Source organism: Dermatophagoides farinae, unplaced genomic scaffold (genome assembly GCF_024713945.1).
Source record: "Dermatophagoides farinae isolate YC_2012a unplaced genomic scaffold, ASM2471394v1 contig4, whole genome shotgun sequence".
In the NCBI taxonomy this organism is placed as follows: Eukaryota; Metazoa; Arthropoda; class Arachnida; order Sarcoptiformes; family Pyroglyphidae; genus Dermatophagoides; species Dermatophagoides farinae.
This window is the reverse complement of record NW_027461519.1, coordinates 253,710-279,433: the sequence shown is the minus strand read 5'-3', so window position 1 is coordinate 279,433 and position 25,724 is coordinate 253,710. Positions and strand designations below refer to the sequence as shown.

General features: G+C 32.8%; 1 protein-coding gene and 3 non-coding genes across 4 annotated transcripts; 2 read left to right on the top strand and 2 right to left on the bottom strand.

The window, feature by feature from the left end:
• Positions 1-384: 384 nt before the first annotated feature.
• Positions 385-2,583, bottom strand: LOC142598033 (proteasome subunit beta type-7-like). The gene is made up of 2 exons (XM_075735014.1): positions 1,941-2,583; positions 385-440 (listed from the first exon to the last, which is right to left on the bottom strand). The coding sequence occupies exons 1-2, from the start codon at positions 2,581-2,583 to the stop codon at positions 385-387; spliced, it is 699 nt and encodes a 232-aa protein (XP_075591129.1).
• An 11,390-nt stretch (positions 2,584-13,973) lies between these two features.
• Positions 13,974-14,044, top strand: TRNAG-UCC (transfer RNA glycine (anticodon UCC)). The gene has a single exon. It is a non-coding gene; the product is annotated as a tRNA-Gly (tRNA).
• A 54-nt stretch (positions 14,045-14,098) lies between these two features.
• Positions 14,099-14,180, bottom strand: TRNAS-AGA (transfer RNA serine (anticodon AGA)). The gene has a single exon. It is a non-coding gene; the product is annotated as a tRNA-Ser (tRNA).
• Positions 14,181-18,408: 4,228 nt separating this feature from the next.
• On the top strand, positions 18,409-18,481 carry TRNAV-CAC (transfer RNA valine (anticodon CAC)). The gene has a single exon. It is a non-coding gene; the product is annotated as a tRNA-Val (tRNA).
• The last annotated feature ends 7,243 nt before the right edge of the window (positions 18,482-25,724 follow it).

The window sequence follows — 25,724 nt, the reverse complement described above, 5'->3', positions numbered from 1 at the left end:
ATACTTTCAAGCATTACCCTTTACTCAGCGTCGTCGAGTGCAATCGCATAATCCTTACAGAATTCCAAAATCTCATCGACTGTTGAAGCCAAACAATGATTCTACAACTCCTATATCAAAGAAAATCAATAGATGTCAATATAGAGCCTGGATTTTGAGGGCAAATTACAAATACAAGTTTAGAGAAAACTATCCCAACTGGCTAGATTCTCATTTATGGTTTAGCAAACGTGCTCATTTAGCAAGCTACTATATAACAAATGACACTACGAAATCTAGTGATCGAAAATACGACAAAAAATCTGATATTTATGTAAACGCTCGAGTTAATTTTGTTCAAGATGACCATTGCGTCAATAACATCAATGATGTAGAGACAAAAAATTATTTAAGGCAGATTTCAAACGGTTTTGTACTGCCAATAGCTTCAACGCAGAAATCTATGAGAAACATATATAAGAAAGTTAAGCAAAAATGTGTTTTTTTTGATTCATCTTATCATCAGTTTCTTTTAGTAAAGACGTCTGAATTCGAGCAATTAATTGATTCCAGTTTGAAAAGTGGATTAAATAAAATAAATTGGAATAACGTTACAATCGCTTGTTTGAACAGCGGAGATGATTCTCTTATTAGAATTCATCCTTTAAACTTCTTTAAATGCGTTCAGGCATGTATAGACAGTAAAATCAACTTTACTATAAAAGAATTCAATACGCTCGAAGTTATCGGGCCATTAGCTTTGTCTTTTTTGTCAGATGCGTTATCACAATATGGATTAGACTTATCGGACAATCAAAATTTTCAGCATGATACTTTTACGTTAGAATCCATATTTACCCCGAAATATTCAGCCTGGCTAGATATCGCGTTAAATCTAAAAAATCAGTTTCAAGAAGTAAAATTGAATTGCTTAATGAGAAATGTCGGACCGTTTCAGTCTCCACGTACCAAGCGGTATGATGGATCGAGTTATAAGAAATCTTTCTTAGATACTCAGATCCAATTGTCAAATACTTTTTTAAATTTAATAAGCTTTAAAGACGCCAACAAAGCCAAAGCAAATACAATAGAACAATGTGTTCGTAGCCGCGCTCGCAAAAATTGGAACAAAGAAGTCACTAAAATAAACAACATGGATAAATCATCTAAGCCAAATAATAGTTTGTGCAAACCAAAAAGCGAAAAATTACACTCATACTCAGAACACATTAATGCCGTGCCTATTTTGATAGAATTCAGCGAATTTTATGCTTTGATACCTCAAATAACGTTAATCATTCCAAAAGGTTTTTACATTAAAAAAATAATTCACAGATTGTACTCAATAGGTGCTGGCTTAATGGGCGTAGACGATAAATCTCGTATTTTTACGACGTTTTCCAAGCCTTTATTTCCAGAACATTTTATCAATTTAGCTAAATTGTCGCTAAAGCAAATTTATTTTGTTCGTACTAAAAACAGTATTAAATTAAGAAGATGGGATTATGCTTATAGTTCTAATTTTTCAACTGAAATTCAGACAATACAATGCGTAGGCACTCATAGCTATTTAGAGTTGCCGACTGATTTAACAATAAAGTTTCATGTTTTCAGTCCTATATTTTCGTGCTGTGATCAATGCAGCGCAATTGTGTTATCGATAAATGAAAGTATTAAACTGATAAACTGCACTCAAAATCACGACATTATTGGGCATGTTGCAGATAGCTTTCATAACTTAAGAATTGGCAGAATTTCTAGTTTGTTTTATATTACCAGCGATGTTCACGTAGACAAGTTTCTTTATAAAGTAAGATCAACGGGTAAAACATATATAATTGGTTATAAAAAATGTAATTAAACTTTCTTTTAATCTAGATATTCGTAAAAGCTGTTTTTGTCAAACACGGGAATTGGTTTGGAAACGTCGCTTAGTATAGTATAGTTTTTCAACCTCATACTAATATCAGAAGACACAGACCCTGGAATGTTAGCGACTGGCCGTCTGTATCCACGAGTAAGTACTGGTTTTTTAGGATTAGCAATCGTGATCTTTACTACGTCGACCATGGTACCAGAGCCCAAATCATTAATTACACCAGCTTCGATAGCATCTGCAGCAAGATCCATAGCTTCTTGCTCAGGCATGGAATTCCTGTATTTTCTCTCCAGCACTGAAGTGGCGAATAAACCTCCAGAACCCATAGCCAAATAAGGAAGCTGGTGAGCATGCCCTTCAGCGCTAACATACCAAAGACTGGGTTTAGAATCAGGATTTATCCCTCCAATAATCAAAGCTACAGATATGTGCCCCATGTATTGAACTAGATGATTGCATAGCCGGGTTACAGCGGTTTCTACTCGAACTAGAGATTTCAATTTCGCCTGAAAAACTCTCAGGTCTGCTGCCATACGCATTGTAACATGCTCTAAATCAGCAGCCACTCCGGCTCCAGCACACCAAATGTGATCTAACAGTAAATGTAACTTGAAACAAGACTTGTCAGCAATGAAACTGCCTGCTGTTGCTCTAGTATCAGCTGCTAGCACGACACCTCCGTCGTATATTAAACCACAAATTGTCGTACCAGTTTTTTTTGCCATTTTATTTACAGTTTCCGTTCTATCGTCTTCGTTCTTGAAAATCGTTTTCTGAAGTTGTTCTGAAATGTAATGCTTATTATCCTCAAAACTTTCATTTAATCCGTAATTATTCATCGTCATTCTAATAGTTCAAGTTGAAAATAACCAAAATTAAAATTAATAAACAAGCAGTCGAAATGTATTAATTAGCAAATAGATTTCTATTTCTTCAATACTTATTTAGACATAAATAAAAATTTTATTTTTTACTTTTTTTTACATATTTACTGACAATATTTTCAATATTTCGATGTGAATCTTTCTGACGAGATTTTATGGTTTCTGCCAAAGATTTCAGGCTGTCAATGTGAACTTTAGAAGAAATTTTTCTTTTCGATTTTTTTTTACTTTTACTTTTGTTAAGTAGCATTCTTAACTTCGAAACTGAAACCTCATATTCTCTGGTATTCTCTAAAAGTTTTTCATTAAATAATTTTTCAATCATCTTAATTAATCGCTCGAAATGTTCTTCACAGAACTCGAGCAATGGTATATGATCAAATATTTTTAAAATATTTCCGTCTTGTTTCTTGTAATAAGCAATAATATCGTGTTCTTCCTCGACACTGCCTTTATAAACACGACAAAAATTTTCTATGTCTTCTGGTGTAATTTTAACCCTAGATTCAGTATTATCGTAATCTAAACCGTTATCGTACAAATAACGCTTCTCTTCATCTGCTAACACTTCATAAGCTTCTTTCAACTCTTGAAATAACTCTTTCCCGTCTGAGTTTTTATCTGGATGGTATTTAATTGCCAAAACTCTGTAAGCCCTAACAATATCTGCTTGGGAACAATTTTTATCCAAATTTAGAATACTGTAATAAGATTTTTGAACCATCAAAATAAAAATGGTAAAAAGAATAAATGTTTTATATTTATGTTACTTTGGTATATAAGTTCCTCCGTCAATAATTATAATAGAATTGCCAACACTAACACTCCGGCCGATTTAATTACTTTAGAAGATACAATCAACGTAAATGGTCACCTTTTAAAGATAAAAAAAAAATTCTTCACCTCAAATGAAACACCTGATAATACGGTACCGTTTTTTCTTCATTCCCGAGAGGCAGTTATTGTTCATGATAAAAAATTTCCTATGAGAAAAGATATTTTTTTTCAGTTAGGAGATCGTATCTGCTTGTCTATAAATATCCAAAAACTGAAGTTGAGTAAAGACCTAGTTTTATCGACGCTTGAACACACTGTCACTGACCCGTTAAATTTTTTTTGGTGTGTTTATTTACTAACTACCAATGGCTTTTTCGCTGTTCTCTCTGAAAAAACATTTTCGCAGATCGTTCCTCCGGTCATCTCTAGTTACACCAACAATAACAAAAATGGCATTGGTCTTATTTGTTATTTTTGTGACCACTTCGAAATTTTAAAACTAACGGAAACCGAGCCTGGCGTATTAAATTTGACGAATGTAAATCCAATATCAATTAATTTTCCTCATTGTATAAAATCTGCTCAGTCTTATTTCGATGTACAGAAACAAGTTATTTATTTTTTATTAACTTTAGCAAATGGCAGTATCATGGATTTTGAAATTGCAGAAAATAACCTTCGTAACATTAAATTAATGAAATTACCAGGGGACATGTGTGATAAAGTGTTACTGGCAGATGAAAACAATTTTTGGGTCTCAACCAGACATGGAAAATTGAAAAAACTTAATCGAAAACGTTTTTCACATAGTGTCTTGTTTTGTGAAATGTACTACAGATCTAAAATACATGATTTCGATATAACTGAAAAAAAAAAATACTTAAGTGTTGCGCAAAAAGAAGGCTTCATAATTTCATTTGACGGCTCTGAATCAACGCGAACTATGGCTAAATGTTTTAGAGGACTAACTGCAAAATCTAGCGTAAACCTTGCAACAAATGATAAATATCATATAAATGACATAGTGTATGATCCTTCCCAAGTTTTTTACCGCGGTAAAGATTTTGTCGCTTTGTACCACCCTTCAACAGTTTTAACACTGGCTATGACTGATTACGTTTTATTTTTTTATGAATTCGGACTTATCATCAGAAACAATCTTTCTGAACTTTCAAAACGAAAAAAAAAAGTTGAAATTATGGGATGGGATCTCGCTTTCCCCACTAAATTGTGTGAAGTTGCTAACGAAATTATAATGTTGACTGATCGCAATGTTGAGCCTGATTCAGATCTGACGAATTTTTCCGAACGCGTTTCGAACGAAATACTGTTACGACATACGAAAATGAGAAGATATATAGAAGAGAACGGCGTAGTTTTTTTTCGTTCAAGCCTCACAGAGCTGGAAAAAATCAAACGTGATTCTAAAGTTATCTCCAATGCATTACACTGTTTTTCATTTGATGTAGCCAGTATATTAAATTTTAGTAGCTCCGCTAAACTTATTGACTCACACACAAGAATTTCAACGTATTGCACTATGTTCGGCGTGGTTCATGTTTCAATAGAATCAAAAATTTTTTAAAAGCTAATAAAGCAACTCTAGAAATCCGTGTAAAGTGGTGCTCCTGATGGGTGCATCAAAATACCATTCCACAATATATGGACAACTTATAAACTAATTAAATTTGACAATCGTGACTCAACTAGCAAGCTTAGATAATAGTTCTTACATCTATTCGCCAAAGGAATTATTAAATGATCTTTCCCCGTCGTTAGTCACTTGCAAAAAAAAAAATTTTTGGGGAAAATCACATAAGGTCGAAGTACCAATTTATGAGGTTGACATAAACAACATTAACATGCTCACAACGCCGGAGTTAATATCCGAGTCTCGCTCAAATGCGAACTGCAATTCTTTTTCGATCTTTACAAAGAAATTGTTTTCTAAGATTCAGTACGAGACAAGCGTCAAATTAAACAATCTTTCAAATAAGTTATTTGACGTTCAAAAAAAGGCGATCAATTTGTCCATAGAGAACGACAAACTCAAGAAATTATTTGAGAACCAAAAACACTTCGAAAACCATTATTCACAGTTATCAGCACTGATCGATTCAAAATTGTCAGAATACTATAATCGCTACACTAACTACATAACCAAACTAACTCTCGATGAAAATCTTTTAACTAAAGATCAGAAATTGTGTATTGCATTGTTAAATGAACTCAAGCACGAGTTCATCAGACGTGTTCGCTTGGAATGTTCAAACTATCAGTTGGAACTTATCATCAATGCGCTTCAAGGAAACGATGTTAAATCGCTCGAAAGCTCAGTTAAGGACATCAATAACAATTGCACCGTCGAAGGCAAGAAACAGAACGAAGACAAATTATACTTCGACAAATTGAAAAGTGAAAATTTGATTCTTAAAAACACGCTCCAAAAATATGAATATTATTTAGACAGAATGAACCAAATACTAGCAAAAACTATTGAGAATAAACACGAACAAGATCACATGGAAGAGTTATTGAGAGAGTCCTTAGATAGAGAAGCCACCCTGATTAATCAGCTCAAAGTCTTGCAAAATCAATTGTTAAATTCAACGATATCCGAAGAGATGCTAGTAGGTGACGTGATTGAATATTTCAATCATATCATGCAGCCAAAACCAAAACATGTTGACGTTCAAAACGACTTATTAGAACAACCAAAACAAAATTCGCTCACAGCTCATGTAGTCACGGGAGAAACGATCCAAACCGCTGTTACCGTTGAGAGACAACCGAAACCGCAAAAAGATTTTGTTATTAGTAGTTGTAAGTCAGATATATTTTTGAACGACCAAGAGGATAATGTCAAAAAAATTCCCTTATTATACAAGACTGAAAACATTGCAGATAACGTCGTCAACGGTCCAAAAGACATTGACTTGACCAAAATTGCGCTGTCTTCTTTGAAAGAATGGAACAAGGAACAAAGATCAAGCAAATTAATTTGTCAATCGGCAAATAATCAGCTTAACTATTCTTCACGAACAAATTCTGTTGTTTCAAAAGGTAAAATACTAAGTAACAAGCAGATTAATGTTAATAACATTGATAACACTAAGAAAAATCAACTATCGAATAGTACCCATGAAGCAGGTTTTATAGATAATAATGCTCACAAAAAAAAATATTCGAATTTTGATGTCACCTACGATGATAATGAAGATATCGAGGATAATATTTTTATTAATGAATCAAATTTGGATATATCATGTTCAAACTCTAATAATTTAGTTTCAGATTCTTTATCCAGTTATGATATTGCTAATAAATTAAAAAAAACGCCATCAGTAGAATTTCTTAAACCTATCAATATTGATAATAATTATGGCTCCGTCAATAATGATGAATATATTAACAAGTTAAATTTGATTTCAAAAGAAATTGAATCTAAATTGTCAGAAGTTTCATTTACGAAATGTTATGACAATACGGAGGGTAAACAATATGTAATATAAATCATGACAAAATTTCATAGTTTTTTTCTAATCAGCAAAGAATTTTTTGTAAATTTGGTATTTCTCTAAAAGGTTTTGGAACAATACTTTGCTATGTTGGAACTGCTTAGATAACTCTTCAGAGTCAAATTTAGCTAAGTCTTGTTCGTTGTAAACAAGAGTCAAAATATCGATTAAATGGTTTGCGGATTGAAACACAGCTTTTAGATTATCTTTAATGTTTGTTACAGAGTATTGAGACATGTCTAGTTTGTTAAGTGTCTCGTCAATCTTTTTATTAGAATAAGAAAGGATTCCTTCTGTTTTAGTGCATAACTTGTTGAAAACGAATTCAGATCCAAGAATATCTGTGGTATAAGAATAAGGCTTTTGAAACAAAACGTCAGTAGATTGACCAGTTCTCGACGTCAGAGCCAATTGCTGCATTTTGTTTGATATTTCGATGAACTCATACGAAATCTGTTTACTGATAGATTCGAATATTTTGGTAGTGGTGGCAACACTGAATTTAGACGCGTGATAATTGTTAACGACGAATTCGAAACAAGGAAGTAATTTCTGACAAATGTTCGAGAAAGTAAAACTGTAAGCCTGTACTAACAAAAAGACGAGTTTTTCAATCGATTGAGTGCTGAACTGGAACCATTTGAAACTTTCCAAATAAAACTTGATGAATTTAATGTCATTCTCAGTCATTTCTGGTCTAGGATTTATTTTATCGCCATCTGTTGCGACAATAGCAACGCAGTGGACGTAGTACAAAACGTTTCTCATGAATGTAAAGGCAGACCTGATTATCTTGAATAGTGAAATGTAATTGATGTTCATGGAAGAGGTGGAATCAGTATGAGCGAACTTGTCTAAACCGCGCTTTCTGTTAGTAGCTGTCGGATAGCTAGATAAGAGATCAGAAATATCGTACAAGTAGGGCTCAGAGAACGCCAATAACAGATTGGCCTCTTTAAATTGAGAAGCTTCGGAAACCAACGTGACGTCGAGTAATGTACCTGAGCTAAACAAAGATTCGTACAATTGCTTGTAGTTGGTGTCGAGTGATTGCAGAGTAAGAATTTGTTCGTCGTAGAGCTTTTCTTTTTCTATTTCGTTTCCTTGCAGTAGGGCGAAAAAAGTATAAAGCAGTGTTGCTTGGCTTAGTCCTAGATACGACTTTTTAGGTTCGATCGTGATCGGAAGTGAAACCGCTTCTTCGTGGTGGAGAGAACAATTCGCATAAGCCGCACGCTGAAATGAAAATACTAAGTCTGTACAGTTCGAATATTTGAAGTAATTTGTACGAACGAGAAAAGAGTAATAATGGATATTTGCAAACATCAACTGAACTGAAAAAATTTGACATTCGTCGACAGAACAAGTTTTAATTGATTTAGAAACATCTATTTTGAGCCCATTCAAAAATTTATCAGCGCCTTCAACAACTACTTCTCGAGGAAGAAAGTTGGACATGAATAAAATAGAAAAACATCGAATGGGTGAAAAGTGCAAAATGTAACCGAAAGAATTGCACAGCGTCAAGTACAACTGGCTCGGATTTTCAAAATACCTGTAAGCGATTTGAATTATAAGTTCAATAAGATGGATTACCGTGCTAGACGAAGCCGTGTTGATTTGAGCTAGCAACGAGTAAATAGAATCTTTGTCGATTGATTCGAAAGTAGAAATCAACTTATACAAAATTGGTTTGACATGTTCAATTTGCGAAACAAAAAGAATATTTTCAAACAAGTCACGCAAAGCTAAATGCTGCGTTAAAGTGGTATAATATTCATTTTTCCAATAAGCAGGGCTAGAACAGTCAAAGTTTTCACCTGAGTCCGTTAGTTCTATAGTGTTGACAATCTTTTCGATGACGTAATTGTCACCCAGCAACTCAGAAATTTCTTTGGTGTCCATTCTTGAAGTTTTAATGATTATTCCTGATGATGCATCGGTCTCGTCCAACACGTTATCAATTTTTTTTAAAATATTTGATTTATTATTCAGTAGTTTCTTTTCTTGCTGTTTCAGCCTCGTTTCAGCTTGAATTTTGTTTGGTAAAGAAGTAATAGCGTGCTGCTTGGTCAGTATCTTCATGAAATACTCGTTCGCACTCATTTTATCTATATCTAAGCTATTTTTATCGTTGTACTGTACTATTTTATCTGTGGTTTGGGTATTAGAATCCGTTGTTTTACTTAAGTCACAAAGCAATAGTCCTTCTAAAATGTAATCCAGTCGAGAAAACAAGTTTAGATCGGTTTTAGAAAAAAAACTCCTAATTAAGTGTGACAAAAGTTTAATAGATTCACAATTTCTAGAGTCCTGGAAAAATAAGTTGCCTTCTGACTTTTCTTTATCGAGATTAATGCCTCTGCTAACAAAGAAATGATAATCAGTCTTGTTGAACACGTCAGAAGAATCTAGAGATGGAGAGCTGTTAACGTTAAAGTTTCTAAACGTGTTTGTCGTAGAAAGCCATTTGGGTTGGATCGAAATGATCTTGGACAACGAGTTAAGTGGATACGTTGTAAGTCCTAGTTCAAGCCATATTTTTAATGTTCCATGGTAATTGCCGTTATACAAGTCACATTTATTCTGTGCCCAAAGTGTGAGAGCTGTTGGAGATATTTTTTTTAGCAGCTTATTATTTAAAAATGTTTTTCCATTAAAAAGAATTAACCAATCTAAGCAATAAAAAGCAATTAAATGAATTGCGGAAGTATTTTCATCTGAAATGCTCTTGTAATATGAGTCAAAGCTGGAATGTATTTGATCGGAAAACAAATTCGTTGTGTCGATTGAGCAAAGATCAGTCAGAATAGTAATGAAATTAAAGAAATCTGTTTGTCCAATCACTCCGGAAGTCTCAGTTAAAACGTTGGAAAATTTGCTTAGCATTAAGCCCAGATGATTTTTTATTGGATCAAAAAGGATAGCATGACGTGAATCTAAAGTAGAAGTAAACAACTTTTCAATTTTTTCGTTATCTTTCTGTCGCAATATCAAGTAGTACCATGCTACGTATGCATATTTGACAATTGAAAACATTTTTAACACAAAGAACTTATCAATCAAATCTGAAAATAAATTATTTTTCACAACACCAGAGTCCGTCGAAATGTTAATTATTTTGTTAACACAATTGATAGCATGAACATAGCATTGTTTCAAAAAATGATTGTTTTCAAGTTTGGCTTGCTCGTTAGGGGTGTATGACAAGTAGTTTGTCATGTTACTGAACTCAGCAGGTAGAGGTAAAAATAAAAGTAAATCGGTTTCAGGACAATTAATAAGCCATTTTCTCCAAGTATTTTTCATTAATGTCAGTGAATCAATTTGCATTGTTTCAACATTGTTGTTGATAAAGTTTACTTCGTTTGCCAAAATGCAGAATCTATTGTAAGTTGACTGCTTTACAAGCTCTAACAAAGAATCAATCGGTTCCAATGATGCTGACCAAGTGATTTCAAATAATATTTCATTATTTTTCACGAATAGCAAAGGACAATGGCGAAGTAAAGAAGCAGAGGATACAATGTTCTTGATGTCAGTAAATTTGTATAAGTTAATAAAAAAATCAACGTTAGTGAGAGCTTCAGTAAACAATTCGCAGAAATTCGAATTCATTAATTTCGAGCTGACGCTTTCAGGAAGATAGTATGGATACTTGTTGAACTGAATGTATTTCGTGATACCTGTGTTAAATATTATTAAGAACTGAGAAAGCTGTTTTCCTACTTTGCACTTATTAATTATTTCATCAAATTTAGTTAGTTTAGAGTTTAAATCATGAGATTTGTTGTCTACGCTAGTGGATTTATAAAAAAATGTTTTTAATTCTAATATAACTTCTTCAAACGAGTCGTACCAAAATACCATATTATGTAACGTTTCCATGGATATCTGGAAACAGTGTGTAAGCTGGTTGGAATTTTGTTGATTGGTGTGAATTTTTTTAGAAATTAAAAAGTTTGGATTAATAGTGTCACTTGGTTGCAAGTTGCATAGAACTAGTGGGGCATTCATGTCGTCTGGCTTCATTATTAAATGTGGAATCAAAATTGGTAGGTGATTGACAGGGGTTGTAATAGAACTAAACAAGTCAGTTAATATGTTTGTTAGAACAAAGTCCTTTTTTACCAAATAATTCAATAAAGTTAAAGTATAAGTCAATCTAACTAATCCTTCGTTCAACGAAGAAGAAAAAAAATCTTTATGAACACGTTTTGAAGTGCTGATAGAAAGTTGATGTCGCTTAATTCTGTTTACTAGTAAACAAATTATTAAATTCGTCAGTGTGTAAGGAATAGAACTTAAAGAAATCCAATGTTGCGATTCTAAATCATTGAAACAATCAAGTGTATTTAGTACTAGATCATTATTAATATCAGTGTTAGATTGATTAGTCAAATCAGAAACTTTTGAAGGTGCTTCTGTAGCTTGATTCTCAATCTTATAAGAAGTCTTTGATTCTGCTTCCAACTGGTATAGTATCCAGAGTAGAATACCTTTAAACTTTTTACCAGATTTTTGCTGTATACCAATGATGAATTCATACATAGTTTTTAAATCATTGAAATAATTTGGATTGGTAATTAATGTGTTTATTTCAGACCAGGATATATCAATCCATGTCTTCATGGATTTTACAATCATTTCTTCTGCAGATTTAAATTCTAACTTTATGTCACTTATGTTCGAATATGACATTGGCAATAATTTAACTAAAATACTATTGCTGCTGAAGAAGATAGATTTAGTATATGATTCAATTACTTGGTCTTCACTAGCTATTAACCTTTTTAAAAGCTTGTGTTTATAGAAAATGTGGTGATTGCTTGACTTTAAATATAATTTAAGTATTTTAAAGTATGGAGATAACCATAAAGTATATTTGTTAACGCCTGTGGTTAAAAATAATGTATCCTGTGAAGCTGAGTTTACCTCATTAAAGTCATCTGTTAAAAATTTATTGGGTGATCCGTTCAGATCAACGTTATCAATTAAATTTTTAACTGACGATTGGTTAACTATGAAAATAGTTGAATACTTCAAACAACTGGGTAAAAAAATTCCGCTTGAGTAAATTTTGTTCATTAAATAAAAAGTTATAGTCGAAGACGAAAATTGATCAGATACGCAGTGATAGACTGTGTTATAACTTGAATCTAAAAATACCCTTATCATGCCTAAAGACGTAGAGTTGGATATATTGACAGCAAAATAATATTCATCGATTAAATAGTTAGGTTTTATAACCTTATTTAAATTTTTTATTGTACTTTCCGGTGCATAGACTACATCAGTAATAGTAATAGAATATTTTTTAAAGTTAAAAAATTTAAGTTTCATTGAATCTGTATGACTAAGCGGGTAATATGTCACATCAGCTGAAATAGTCTCATTCTTCCTGTTAACTTCTTTTGTCGTAGCAATATTTATAGGTTTGTAAAGGTAAGAAGCGTTTGGCAAAGAAAAAATCCTGTTTGTAGACTGAAATAAAGATGATGTATATTGTTTAACCGATCTTTTGTTATTAAAAACGGGCGAATTAAGCGAAATTTTAATCATACTGCAATCAGAAAGCACTAAAACTAAAGTTTCAGTGTTTAAACATATATCGTTAATATATATATCGCTTGACAACGCCAGATTTTGAGCGCGGTTAAATCTGTGTTGAAAGATTTTATTATTTTTTTTACCTGAGACTTCGTGGTATTTACTTTCTATTGCCGGTAAAAATGATAATAAATTATCTAAACTAAGAGATGTTAAACAAATGAAGTTAGAAACTTTGCAGCTAAGTGAAATAGTATTAGTATTAGTAGAATGATACTCATAAGAAGGTATTTTGTAAGCAAAAACATCTTTATAATCAACCAACGCAAAGAGAATGGAGTTAATGCAGTCGAAGCCAAGTTTAATTGAGCATTTTCCATCTGTGTTACTTTCAGTGTGAATTATAGTCACTGACTTAGAAATTAGACTGACTTTGTTTTTTGAAGAAATTAAATCATATAAAGATTCTAAAATTGAGCTATTATTTTTTTTTGGCTCAATTGTCAATGCATTGATAAGTTCAATGATATTAGAAGAGTTGCTAATTGTAGTTTTGGTTGAAAGCTTTAATGTTAAGTTTGAAATTAAACACGTTGAGTACGAATAAATTGAATTGTTTTTGGTTGAAAAATAAATTGTATTTGTTATAGGGTCACAAATCACGTCTGAAATTTCACCATACAAAGAACTTGTAAACAATTCAGGAATTTTCTCGACAAGTAGACATTCCGATTGTACAAAAACTAACGCATATTCTTGAATATTGTACGAGCTAAATAAAACTAAACGATATACTGTGATTTGATTTAATGCTGAATCAGGATCTTGAATGTCACCAGAACTTTCAAGCGCTTCAATAACAGTAGGGTTTGTTACGTAATACTGTTTTGTATAGTGTCTTAAAAGACAGTTTTCTGAATTAAAAAAAGGTAAAAATAAAACTTCAATGGGAATATCCGTTACTATTGAATGAGTAGAATTTTGATTTAAATTAAAAGTTTTAACCTTAGTAGAATTCGTATATGTAATATTGAGTATATCTTCGCTTACGCACCAAAGACATTTAAACCTATCTATGTACCCTTTGTTGTTGGTTATAACATCTGAAGAATAATTCATTAGTCTATTTATGTAAGCACTTTTCTTAAAGTCAGTTGCCTGTTGGCTTATTAATAAAGCAGAATGAGCTAGCGCGTCATTATTGCTTTTTGTTGGTGCTATAAAATATGACAGATTGAATGAAGACTTCTTTTTTTTTATTTCCAATTCAACCATGATGAGTGGAAAACATTGAAATTTTCTAAACTAAAATATTTAAAACATATTATATAATTAGTTTCAAAAATATATGATATAATTATGGATAAAATATTTTCCATAACTATTGCACTTGTGGTCCAAGGGTAGGATTTGAGCCTTCCAAGCTTAAAGCCCGGGTTCGAGTCCCGGCAAGTGCATTTTTAAAAATGCTCTATTATATATTAGTAAAATATTTTAGAATAAATTAAAAACGACAACTACTGGATTTGAACCAGTGCGGGCAAAGCCCAGTAGATTTCTAGTCTACCCCCTTAACCACTCGGGCAAGTTGCCAATAATTATGTATTGTGTGCAATTCGAAATTAGATGGTTATATTTAAACGTTTCGAAACAACAATCCATCAATTGTTTTTATTGCACTTTATTTTTATACATGCTATAACTGTTTTGATAAATTTAACAGCCTTATTATAATTTTTTAAAAAACGCCTATTCTTTAGAGTTAAAAAACTTAAAAGTATAAAATAAAATGGTGAAATTTCTATGGTTGCCACAATAACCGCTCAGAATACTAAATACTATGGTGTCTGGGAATACAAAGTAGTTGATTGGCATATTTTGGAACCATTTGCAATTTTAGGTATTTTTTCTGCTCTCGAAAATTCAACTATTGGCCGCCGCAATGAATGGAAATTCAAAATTCGTGATTCAGAATATGAAATAATAACAAATGAAGTTACAGATGATAACATTGACGCGATGTATAAAATTGTTGGTTCGAAAAGAACGCGTTTAGCGAAAATCACCGCAGTAACAGATTGGGCGGAAACAAATCTTTTGCTGATTCCAGAACATTTGCTAAAAGAAGGTCAGAAACAGTTTTCATATTTTTATTGGTTCTATAGAGATGTCAACGGCTGGAAGAAGTAAGTAAACAGTATTTTTGATGTTTGCGTAGATTTGATGAAAAAGACAACAAGGGAATCGAAGCTTTGTTTTCTATGTACCTGCGTAACTTAAAATTTACAGAAGTGCCTGCCTCATGGCTTATTTCGAATGATGCAGCTTTTCAGCAAATTGTTCCTTTAGGTGACAAGGATAAATATGATCGAAAACGTCGTTATATGGAGCGTTACCGAGGTCCTTTTACTTACGAAGCCAAAGATGGGACTGTTAGCATCGACACTTTTGTTTATCAGCCATATTCACCGGTGTTACAAACCGGCTATGACATTGTGTCACGATTGAGTATATGTGTTTCTGAAGCGTCACAAAATAATGTTTTAATAGAAAAACTTCTCATATCTCACAAATCTAAAGCTCATAAAAATGTTTATATTCCGGTGGCTGTAAAGGAATTGCACGATGTAGGCTACGACTCAGCTTCAGCTTTAAGTAGCACACTGACTATTCCAGACAACATTAGGATTTACAAGATTAACAAAATAAACTCAAAGATTTTGAGGGATAAATTTTTCGCTGATCATGTGATACTATTAAACAACCGAGACGCAATAGCAGATAATTCTTGTGTCATATGTTTAGATTCGCTTGAAAAGTACCAGAGTTTTCAATTAAAGTCATGTAATCACAAGTTTCATGTTTTGTGCTTCGACGCTTACGTAAAGTCTTTAGATGGAAAAATCATTGAATACATTAAATGCCCGTTATGTAATGTCTCAGCAATGTTATTGTCTGGAAAAAGTCCGGACGCTCTTTGGAAGTTAGAGTTGTTAGACATTAATAATGAAAGTTGGTTTAGTTCCACTATTTCTTGCAAACCTGGTAAAACTGTTCCTAGTTTACATGACACCTACGTCGAGGATCATAAAGGAATTTCTTTGCATTTTTGGCTTCCCGCTTGTAAGCTCGGCTTACAATGTTTGATTGTTCTTCAAAAAATATTTGATAAAGGTTTTTTGTTTTATGTAACAGTTGATGGCCATGTTGAACTGAACTATGCATTGAAGTTTTCAAACAATCGGTTAGATTGCACTAGTGCAGTCGTAAGCAAAATTATTGATCAAATTAAATTTTTAATAGATGACCATAAAGAAATTGAAGAACTGGTTGCAAAGTTCTTATACAGTACAGACGAAAAAAACTCAAATAATGATCATATTAATATTGGGCTTTTGTTTAATTACTTTTCTAACGCTTTACAAAAAAATGATTTTGTAGAATCAGGATCATCAAGTCAAACAATTCTGGAACAGGACGAGCAAGAGGATTTCTCGGACGACAATTTCATTGTCTCAGACAATATGTCCGAATCTGATTACGAACAAGATTCTGATAAAGACAGTTTTATAGAAGAAAGTGATTTAGAGGCAATCTGTGAAGAGTCGTACGACGAGCTTGATAGTTCTTTCTCAAGTGAAGAGTGTATCTCGTCATCTTTTGAGTTTGAGAGTGACTCTAATTCTAGCTAGAGTTCGTCAGTTTCGTTGGATTTCGAATCATTACCCATGCTTAGTCTTTTCTCCTGCGAAATATAAAGTTCTGTTAGTATAAGTTCAGAGTTAGAAATAGTAAAACCAGTCGTTAAAAGTGAAATCTCATATAAAATATTCAATTCATAGCGAAGTTGATCGAATTTCGCGCTGTTTTTTGAGTATTCGTTAAGTTTAATTATTACAGGAGAATTTGCGTTTAATTCCAGTATTTTAGCTTGTCTTCGGATTTCGTTCGCCATGGTGTCGGCTCCAAAACTGAGTTTCAACATTTTATCGAGCGACGCGGTTAAACCATCTTCTGCAACCAACATTAAAGAAGGGGAATCCAAGGTTCTGCTAGACATTCTTACTTCTTCTACTCTTTTTTGTCCATAATGCTTTTTGGCGAATTCAATCAGCGTCTGAAACTCCGTGGCTAGTTTTGCTTGCTGTTGCTTAATTTTTTTGATTTGACTTGGACTTACCGTGTTATTTTCGTCAGTAAGCAGGGCTAAATCGTAAAGTTTCAGAGAATCTTTTGCAACGTTTGCGAGAGTATTACCTTCTAAGTTTTCTATGTTACCAATACAACCTTCGGAAAACGTTCCTGTAAAAATTAGAACGTCCACGTTGTTTTCTCTAAACATATCTAAGGCAGGATGAAAAGGTAGCAAGGTGAGTGAATCTAAATGCATATAATATATTTTATCTTGCTGTTTTTGTTTTGTTTTTAAATAGTGCTCAAATGAAATTAAATAAGGGTAGTTTCTCAGTGAATACACCCTAAATATTCTCAAAATGTTATTCAACAGTTCGGCGTTTGTTTCATGAATGCAACCTACTGAAAGAAAATCATTGTATTTGTTGAAAAATCTGTTGATCGATACAAGATTCTTCGCCTCCGCAGGTTGGATTTGGTTATTTTTTAACTTTTTAAATTCCACATCCGCTAATCGGGATATTTGGACCAGCTTATTTAAAATCTGTCGTGTAATATTGTTTGAAATGTATACCAACTTTTTCTTATCTATTATATTATCTCTATCAATTTTGAGCGGAATGGCGTCTAGTTCTAAAACAATATTGGAAAATGACAAATATTGCGGCAGAAAATCCTTTATACTATCGGTAAGCAAAACGTTTTTTATAAATATTCTAGTGTTTTTGTTAGAATTATCTTCATAAGTGTCTACTAGCTTGGTTTTGGGCTTCCTAGGAATATAAACTACGCCGTTGTAATAGTTGTTAGGGTCTGTTAACAAGAAACTGTACAAGGGAGGTTCATTTGCAGCAAAGATGTCTTTATATAAAGCATTTAGATCACTTTCAGACACATTTTTTTCTTTCCACGCCGGTTTCAATCGTTTTACCAATTCTTCGGTATTATTGATATTGTCTGTAATGTATATAGGATACGGTGAAAACATGTGATATTTCTGTGCTAGATCTTTTATGTGCTCGTAATTAGTATATCGGCTGATGTATTTAGGGTTCAGATGTAATTTGACTTTGGTTCCTGAAATTTCGTCGCTAAAAAAATAATTTTTCTCCTCCGCTAAAGAAATCTTGTAATCTTTAGATCCTTTGGATTTCCAAATATATTCACCATCCGAATCGCCGCATTTGCTTTGCACTTCGACGACATCTGAAACGAGAAAAGCTGAATAAAATCCCACTCCAAACTGTCCAATAATTCCAGAATTCTTATCGCGACCTAGTTTGCTCGTAGAATACGCTATTGTACCTAGGTTTTTTGACAGTTCGTCTCTGCACATCCCGATTCCATTGTCGAGAAAAATAAGCCTGCCTTTCTTTTTGTCTATAATTATTTTAATGAAGGCATTGTCTTTTTTTAAGCCGTTTACAATTAAAGCTTTGCTGATTGCGTCTTGACTATTAGAAATAAGCTCTCTGACAAACGAATCTTTGTCTTCGTACAGCGAATGAACAATTATATCAAATATGTTTTGATGATCGATTGCGAACTCAAACGACTTTTCTTTTATTTGATTACGTTCTAAACCAGAGCCAAATATGAAAAAATTCTGGAAGTAAAGTAAAAATAAATAAGACAAAAATCCAACTTTCATTTGTTAATCGAAGGAGAGAAAAGAAATTAATTGTGAGCGAATGTGGTCTAGTGGCTATGACGTCTGCTTCACACGCAGAAGGTCGGGAGTTCGATCCTCCCCATTCGTATTTTGACGGTAAACTAAATTTTGACAAAAAGAATTAATAGCACTAGACGTTTCATTAGCTAATGTGGATAAACGAAAATGATGTACTAGACTTGTTTAAAACTAATTTTTATCAATTAAAAGTCTATAAAGAAATGTCGAAATTTCTAATTTCGAGAAAAAGTTTATATATATAAAACAAAAAATTACCCTTTACGTGGACTTTTGATTCTAAGCAATCTTAACCCGCTTTGTAGTTTTTTTATGTGATTTATTTCGTCTAAAGTATCTAAACAATTTCCTAATCGGTAAAAAATTCAAATACTTATTCTGGTCTGCTGCTATGGTCAGGTAGCTGTAACCAGGTAAGTTACTTTGTGAAAATGTAAAAAGTATTTTTCCTTCGCGCCCGTAAAACTCGTTCAGGGCTGTTGCTTGATCAGGGGCAATAAGTCTTGTTTGCAGCTTACCTGTTTTTGTTTTATATATCAAACGCCAATACGCTACCTTCGATTTCTTCATTACTATATCTCGAAGTTTAGTCAAGATATTTGAATTAATCACACCCCAGAGTAAATACAAAGAATCGTTTTCGTATTCTGCAGGATTTTCAATAAAAAGTTTAAACGACGTGAAAGAGACAGGAAGAAGTTTCAGTGTCTGGTTTATTTTAAATTGATCTACAGCTGTGAAGCTAGGGGAGTAATTTGAGTCTCGAGCTATATGTGATGGTATGGAGTCAATTGAATTGTACTGATAAGTGTTTGTAGCTTTTGATTGTTGAATGCTCGTTCTTTCAGTATTGTTGGACTTTGATTCATTTAAAAAGTTACTGGGAATTGGAATTGAAACAAAATCACTTGATAAGTCCTGCAGCTCGTGATCAGGCGAAAGAATTCGAAAGTTTGGCTTGTTTTCTGCAACCACAGTCGATTCAATCTGTAAACGCTTAGGTATACTGTCTTTTTTTTTGAACACGGGCCTGGAGTGAACGTCAAATATACTCGAAAAATTTTTTTCGTTTTTGGAGTAAGCGTTTGCTGGGGCGTAACATTTATTAGTCGGGGAAAGGTTTTCCTGTGAAGCTCCGTTACGATGCTGTTCAAGTGAAATTTGCGTTGACAAAGACTCTAATGTGTTGCTAGTATTTACAAATTTTCTAGAACAAATTTCAATTAATTTATTAGTTTGAACTGGCTCGTATTGAACGTTAGTTGCTTTATCATCATCCTTTTGTGCAGATAACCAGCAAAAAATGTTTCTATTAGAGTTAATAATCTCTGAGAGATTCATTTTAAGTAGAGTGAATTATATTTTGCACTGGTGCACAAAAAATTTATTACGAACCTTAGTCTGACTTAATTGCGTCTGTTGAAGTTTGAACAATTGAGTCTACAGTTTCACCATTTTGCATTTCTTTTGGTTTTATATATTTCAGTTCTTTAACAGCAAGGTCTACAAGTTCGTAAGAGGTCTGAATTGACTTTAAAACGCTCTTAAGGGGTGGTTTAACAATTTTCAACTGACTGGGCGTTAATGATGTGCCGCTTGAACATAGTTGTTTGCATGTAATGATCGCTGCCTTGAATACTGCTGCATTTATAATTTCTTCGTTTGTAAACTCTAACGAAATGGGCCAACTCATGTAGTCTAGTATTATAGCCACGGCAGTCCAATGAACTTCTTGGAACTGCTTAGTTTCTACTTCAATGTTTGGCAAAAAATCGTTTATACGGTACGATAAATCTGCTAAGAACTCTCTATGTAACGCTTCTTGTAAGTTGTAATGTGACATGTTTGCGATAATTTCTTCATATGTTGAGATTTGATTCATAATCAGATTTCTTTCAGTTTTTTGGTTTAATTCGTACGCTTCAACAATTGACGAAGTTTTCCGGTTTATTCCTCCTGGAAATAAATGGGCAAGATAAAATGCATTCGTCAGTTCTTCAAATTTAAAATCGCTGTAACACCCTTCAATATCTTCAAAATATTTCCACGCCAGTGAAATACAAGCTAAGCTGGCCAGTTTCAAGTCACAAGTGTCAAAGTTGATGTAGTAATAAAATTTATTTAGCAATCGTAACGACAAAATTATTATATTGACACTGAGGCCTAAATTGATGCATATCGTTACAAGTAAGGTTGCAATTCCATAAATTCTGCCAGCACTCTTCTTAATTTCTTCCAACGAAAGTGTTTCTTTTTCACAATTGTGCATTTATGGATAGAAGCATTCCAATTGTAGCTAAAATAATTTAATATTTATAAAAAATATATTAAATTTCAATCCAGCTTTCAATTGTCCTGATCATTTAACACTTCATTTTTGTCTAGAAAATCATCTTCTTTGTCTTCTTCCAATTCGTGATGAATTATGTAATCTTCGTCTCCGTAGTTAGTCTGGTTATCGATTTCTTTATCTGATGAATCTTCATCTTCATTGGCTGTTTGTTCACTGTCTGCGTATTTTTTTATTGTCAACTTATGCTTATTGACTTTTTTGTGTCCTTCGAGCATGTTTGTGTTACTAACAAGTTCATCGGGAAAAAATCCCGGTGTTACTGAATCAATTAAAAATTGCTTTAATTTTTCTACATCTTTTAAATAATTATCGTCAAACTGATCACTGTAGGCAAAATCAACACATGCCTTTGTTTCCCAAAGCGTGTTGTTTCTGAACAACTTTTTAATAATTAACGAATGAGTCACTATTTTCTTATCATCGCTCGAAAGATTATAAGGGATTTCTGAATTTTCGTTATTTGGTAGTGTTATCTTTGAAGTTTTTTTTTCTAAACGGTAGTTAAGTAGTTAAACATACCATGTTGCTTCATCTAATGAATTTTTTATGCAGCCGCTACTTTAGTTATCAAGAACAAACTTCCTTAGTTTTAACGGATTAATTCAAAGCCAAATAAAATAAATTTTCGTAAATTTTGTAATCATCGTTAATTTGTAATGAGACCTTTTTCGCTAATAAACATGAAGTTAGCAAATATTTATTCGTAAAAATGATTTTCTCGTTACTAATTAAATATTGAATCTTGAATAATCAGTTCTTACGATACGTAGTTGCTAAGTATCTACTCGAACTGTCGATAAGTTAAAATACTTCGATGTATGATTTTCAAGTCATAAATAGGGAATTTAGTTGATAAAATCTATTAAAGTTTTTTCGTGCTAATTCAGGGAACAATTTAGTAAGTATTATGTTAATTGTATTTCATTGTTTTGGCTCTAATTAACCAATTTCATTTGCGGATAATACAAATTACTTTGTATTTTTAACTAAGCCAGTATATCGTGTGTGTTCTGATATATGCACTGTTTTCGAGTTAATAAATTTTCATAAACTTTCTGAATATAAATAACTAGTTTATCCAATGTATGTTTTTAATTCTGACATTCTAGATAACAATAAAGTCGCAATTAAAATTAATTAAAGGCAGCAGATTGAATTCATCGATAATTTAGTTAATCACTAGTATTTTGTCTAAATAACTTGTAAAATCAGATACCTGTTAGTTTATCTAATCTTCATCATCTTTGCGATGCAGCCAATCATAAATATTATAAATAATGATAAATGATAGTATTTAAAAAATGAATAGGTTTTCCGTAAAATTTAAAAAATAATTCATTGAAACAATTGCTGATCTTTGATTCAGCAAAATATTTCTTAAAAATTTTATATTTGATCATGGATGTAAATAAACCGGTTAGTAGTTTTTGCTCATAGATTGCATCACAAGATTATTAAAATTAATACTTATAATGATCTGCCTAAGTATATATAAAGTACTAATATTGCTAGTTCTAGTTATAAAAAACAACAGCTTCTCGCTGACAAAAGAACTAATATTGAATATATCTGATGCCAAAAAAGTTGATCGAGCTGATACATTTATACATAAACAACCAAGAAAAACTAGACAACTAGCAGGCGTAGTTGATCCAATGTTAATTGATAATGCTCTTTATGAAACTATGCCGTTTAAAAATAGAGGATCTAACTATGAAAGTATAGTAAGTTTTTGATGCAGAAGTGGCGATAGACCGTATCATCGTTAAAACCGCCGAAGTTCTTTAGAAGAAAAAAAAATTTATGGCTATCAAATAATTCTTTTAATCATAACGCTGAAATTGAATTGGTCAAAATACAGGTATGTAAAAATAGATTTATTATTTTTAGAACTTTATAAAGACACTTGAAAAAAAAAATAATAAGTAATTTGATAGTATCACTTATGGTCAGAGTAAGGTGTAAATGCCATATAAATTTAGGTAGGAATTCAAGGATGTTTACACAGCGATTTAATTGATGCGTACGACGCTGTATCAGACGAGAATTTAGATTTGTTAATCTGGCTAGGTGATATTCAATGTCTAAGAAACGAAGATGATTATAAATATATAAGAATTCCAAAAAAATATTTAAAGTTAGGAGACTTCCGCGATTTCTACACTAACCAGCGCGAGCCTCAGTGTTTAACTCTATTTATTGGTGGAAACCATGAAAACGCTTATTATTATGTAAATCTACCGTATGGTGGATTTGTCAGCAACAAAATTTTTTATTTTGGAAATATGTCTATCATCAGATATAAACATTTGAGAATTCTCGGCCAAAGCGGAATATTTATCAAGCATCATTTCAACAAAAAGTTGTTGCCGTTCTTTGCCTTTAATGACTACTCGAGTAACGTGTTGTATTCGTCCAGAATGGAAAGTTTAAAAGAAATACTCAATAAAATAAAATACCCAATTGATATCGTTTGTACTCACGATTGGCCTGCAGCTTTGTTGCAAAATCAGGGTTTTGTACGGAAATTACTGGGTAAAAAACCATTTTTAAAAAATGAAATTCGAGCAAAAGACTTTGGAGACCCGTTCATATATCATTCAGTTCAAAAAAACACGCCAAAACTTTGGCTGGCAGCGCACATTCATTGTTCTTTAGCTTATAAGTTTAATTACAGCGAATTAAGTTTTCACAATAACCAATTATTAGATTCAATAAGTGAAGAAAACAACGCGGATGGTGATTTTTTGTTTTTAGCGCATGATAAACCCAGAAAATCTTTTGAGCGAAACCAAGACAAAAAAAAAAGCACAAAAAAATTTGTTGATACTACATACTGGAACACGAATACACAGGAATTGATTACAAAAAATGAAAAATTCACAAAAGTGGCAGAAACTTATGAAGATGTTGGTTTTCCAGACGCACTCTGGATGGATTTTGAGTATTTAGTTTGTTGGTACAACAAACTCGTGTCGACAGATATAGCGAAATTAGCGCGTGACCCAGCGGACGATCTCTGCTATTTAATCAAAGTAGATGATGTTCGTATCAATCTTTGCTTGAAAGGTCATAAAGTTATTGAACAAAGCGATATATGCATTGGTAATGAAATATTTTGTAGATGGATCGCACGTATAGTTTACGACGACACAACCGAATTGGTAAACCCTGGTTTGATAAATGCTTTCCTAAAAACAAACGAAATTGATCATATGACTCGAGCTTCGTTTTTAACAAACACTGGGATTGTTGTGCCGACGGTATGTGATTTCAGCAAGCCTGTTTTGCAATATAAGTATTGGTTTAAAATATTCGGATTATTATATGATCAGCAAGATTAGAAACCTAATTCATTCACAACTTGGTCGTAATTTTACTCCAATCCAGTTATAATTAAAGTTTGCAACGTGAAAAATTTTAATTCGCTCTATTATCAGCGATATAGTTGGTAAGTGTTATTTTCAAGCTGTCAGGGTTAGACAGCACACTTCCTCGACATACTTTCCAAAATTGGAAGTTTATATTTCCGTTGAAATTTTCATTATTATTTATAGCAGTATTAATCTCATTGGTTATTGTTTTTGTATAGCAAGCTAAGCTACTCAGATATGTAGTTTTCTTTTTGGACTTGTGAAGTAAAGATACCTGCTTGGAGACTAATTGATTTATATTACTAATGTAAGTGACTTTGAAATTATTATGGTCTTTCCACAACTGTTTGAACTCAGAAGCATCTGCGTCGTATAATTCGATTTTTTTAGCTTCTTTTTGTTCTTCGCTTGCTTTACTAACTTCAAAGGTTTTTTTTAAGTAGTTAAAGTTAGATTCAAGCTGCGACTCGCATGCGGAAAAAATTTCTGTAAGAGGCGAAGAGTCAAGTTGAAAAGAGAGGTTGAGTATGTTAACTGTCCAAAGAGATTTTGAAAATTCGAGTATTTCTGGCGAAAAAGATTGAATTGCTGATATCATGGTCATGCAATAACTGTTTTTTAAGTCTGGATAAAAAGCGTTCCAATAGTTCAACAAGCAGTTTGCTTGTTCGTAGGGCATTGTTTGTACTTTTGCACGTAGCAACAAAAAGATCTGCGCCATGGCCATTTGCCGATAGTTGGGCGTAGCCACTATAGCGTCAAAGTATGCTAAAGCGTTAACAGTGGTTAAAAGAGAAATGTTGAAGATCTCTGGAAACATCGTCGTGGAGAACGTTGTAGATCCTAGCTTTTGAAAAAAGCCAATCAAACCTTTAAACCCTTTGAAAATCTTTATGGTGGACCTGACTAATTTTTTCTTCGTTTCTCCCCCGCTTGAATGAGCCTGAACGTAATTGAACTTGTAGTTTGTGTCACTAATGAATTCAATAGTCCGAAGAAACTCCAAATAATGTTCTGAATACTGTATTCTGAACGTTTTATCGGAGTCTAAATTTGTGTCGACTATGAAACGGATACGTTCAACTGACTCATTCGTTAACAAAGATTCAACGGGGATTTGAAACGGTAATTTATTGTTGCAATACGTAAACTGCTTGTTTTTGTACTTATTTTGTAATCCGCCAAAATTTATTGGCAGCCATTCATACATGCAGGCTGCGAAATGTAGAAACGGACAAGCGTATTGCGGTTCAATGCTGCACAAATAAGCAGCATTGACCGTACTAATGATTAAAGAATTGCAAATTTGTATGTCCGACCCTGATAGCCTTTGTAAGGTTTTACTGATTTTCGATTTAAACGTAATGACCAGCTTGCATATGGTGTTTGCTTCAGCCACGTATAAGGTGTTTAAAATCACAGTAATAGTTTCAAAAGTAGTAATCAGTAGCTCTGGTCGTGCGTCTAGATTTTTGAGCAGAGACAGAATTACTAAAATGAATTTCTTCGCAATATTAGAAAGTTCACGATTGTTTATTGATATTAGTAAATCCGCCCGACTCGTCGAATCAAGAGACACGTCGTTT

What these genes read in the sequence shown, in the direction of transcription:
- LOC142598033 (XM_075735014.1), bottom strand. Translation starts at nt 2,583, where the DNA reads ATGGCAAAAAAAACTGGTACGACAATTTGTGGTTTAATATACGACGGA. An exon ending in GTCTGTGTCTTCTGATATTA is followed by an intron (nt 441 to 1,940) that starts GTATGAGGTTGA and finishes TGTTTCTCATAG; the next exon opens with ATTTCTGCGTTGAAGCTATT.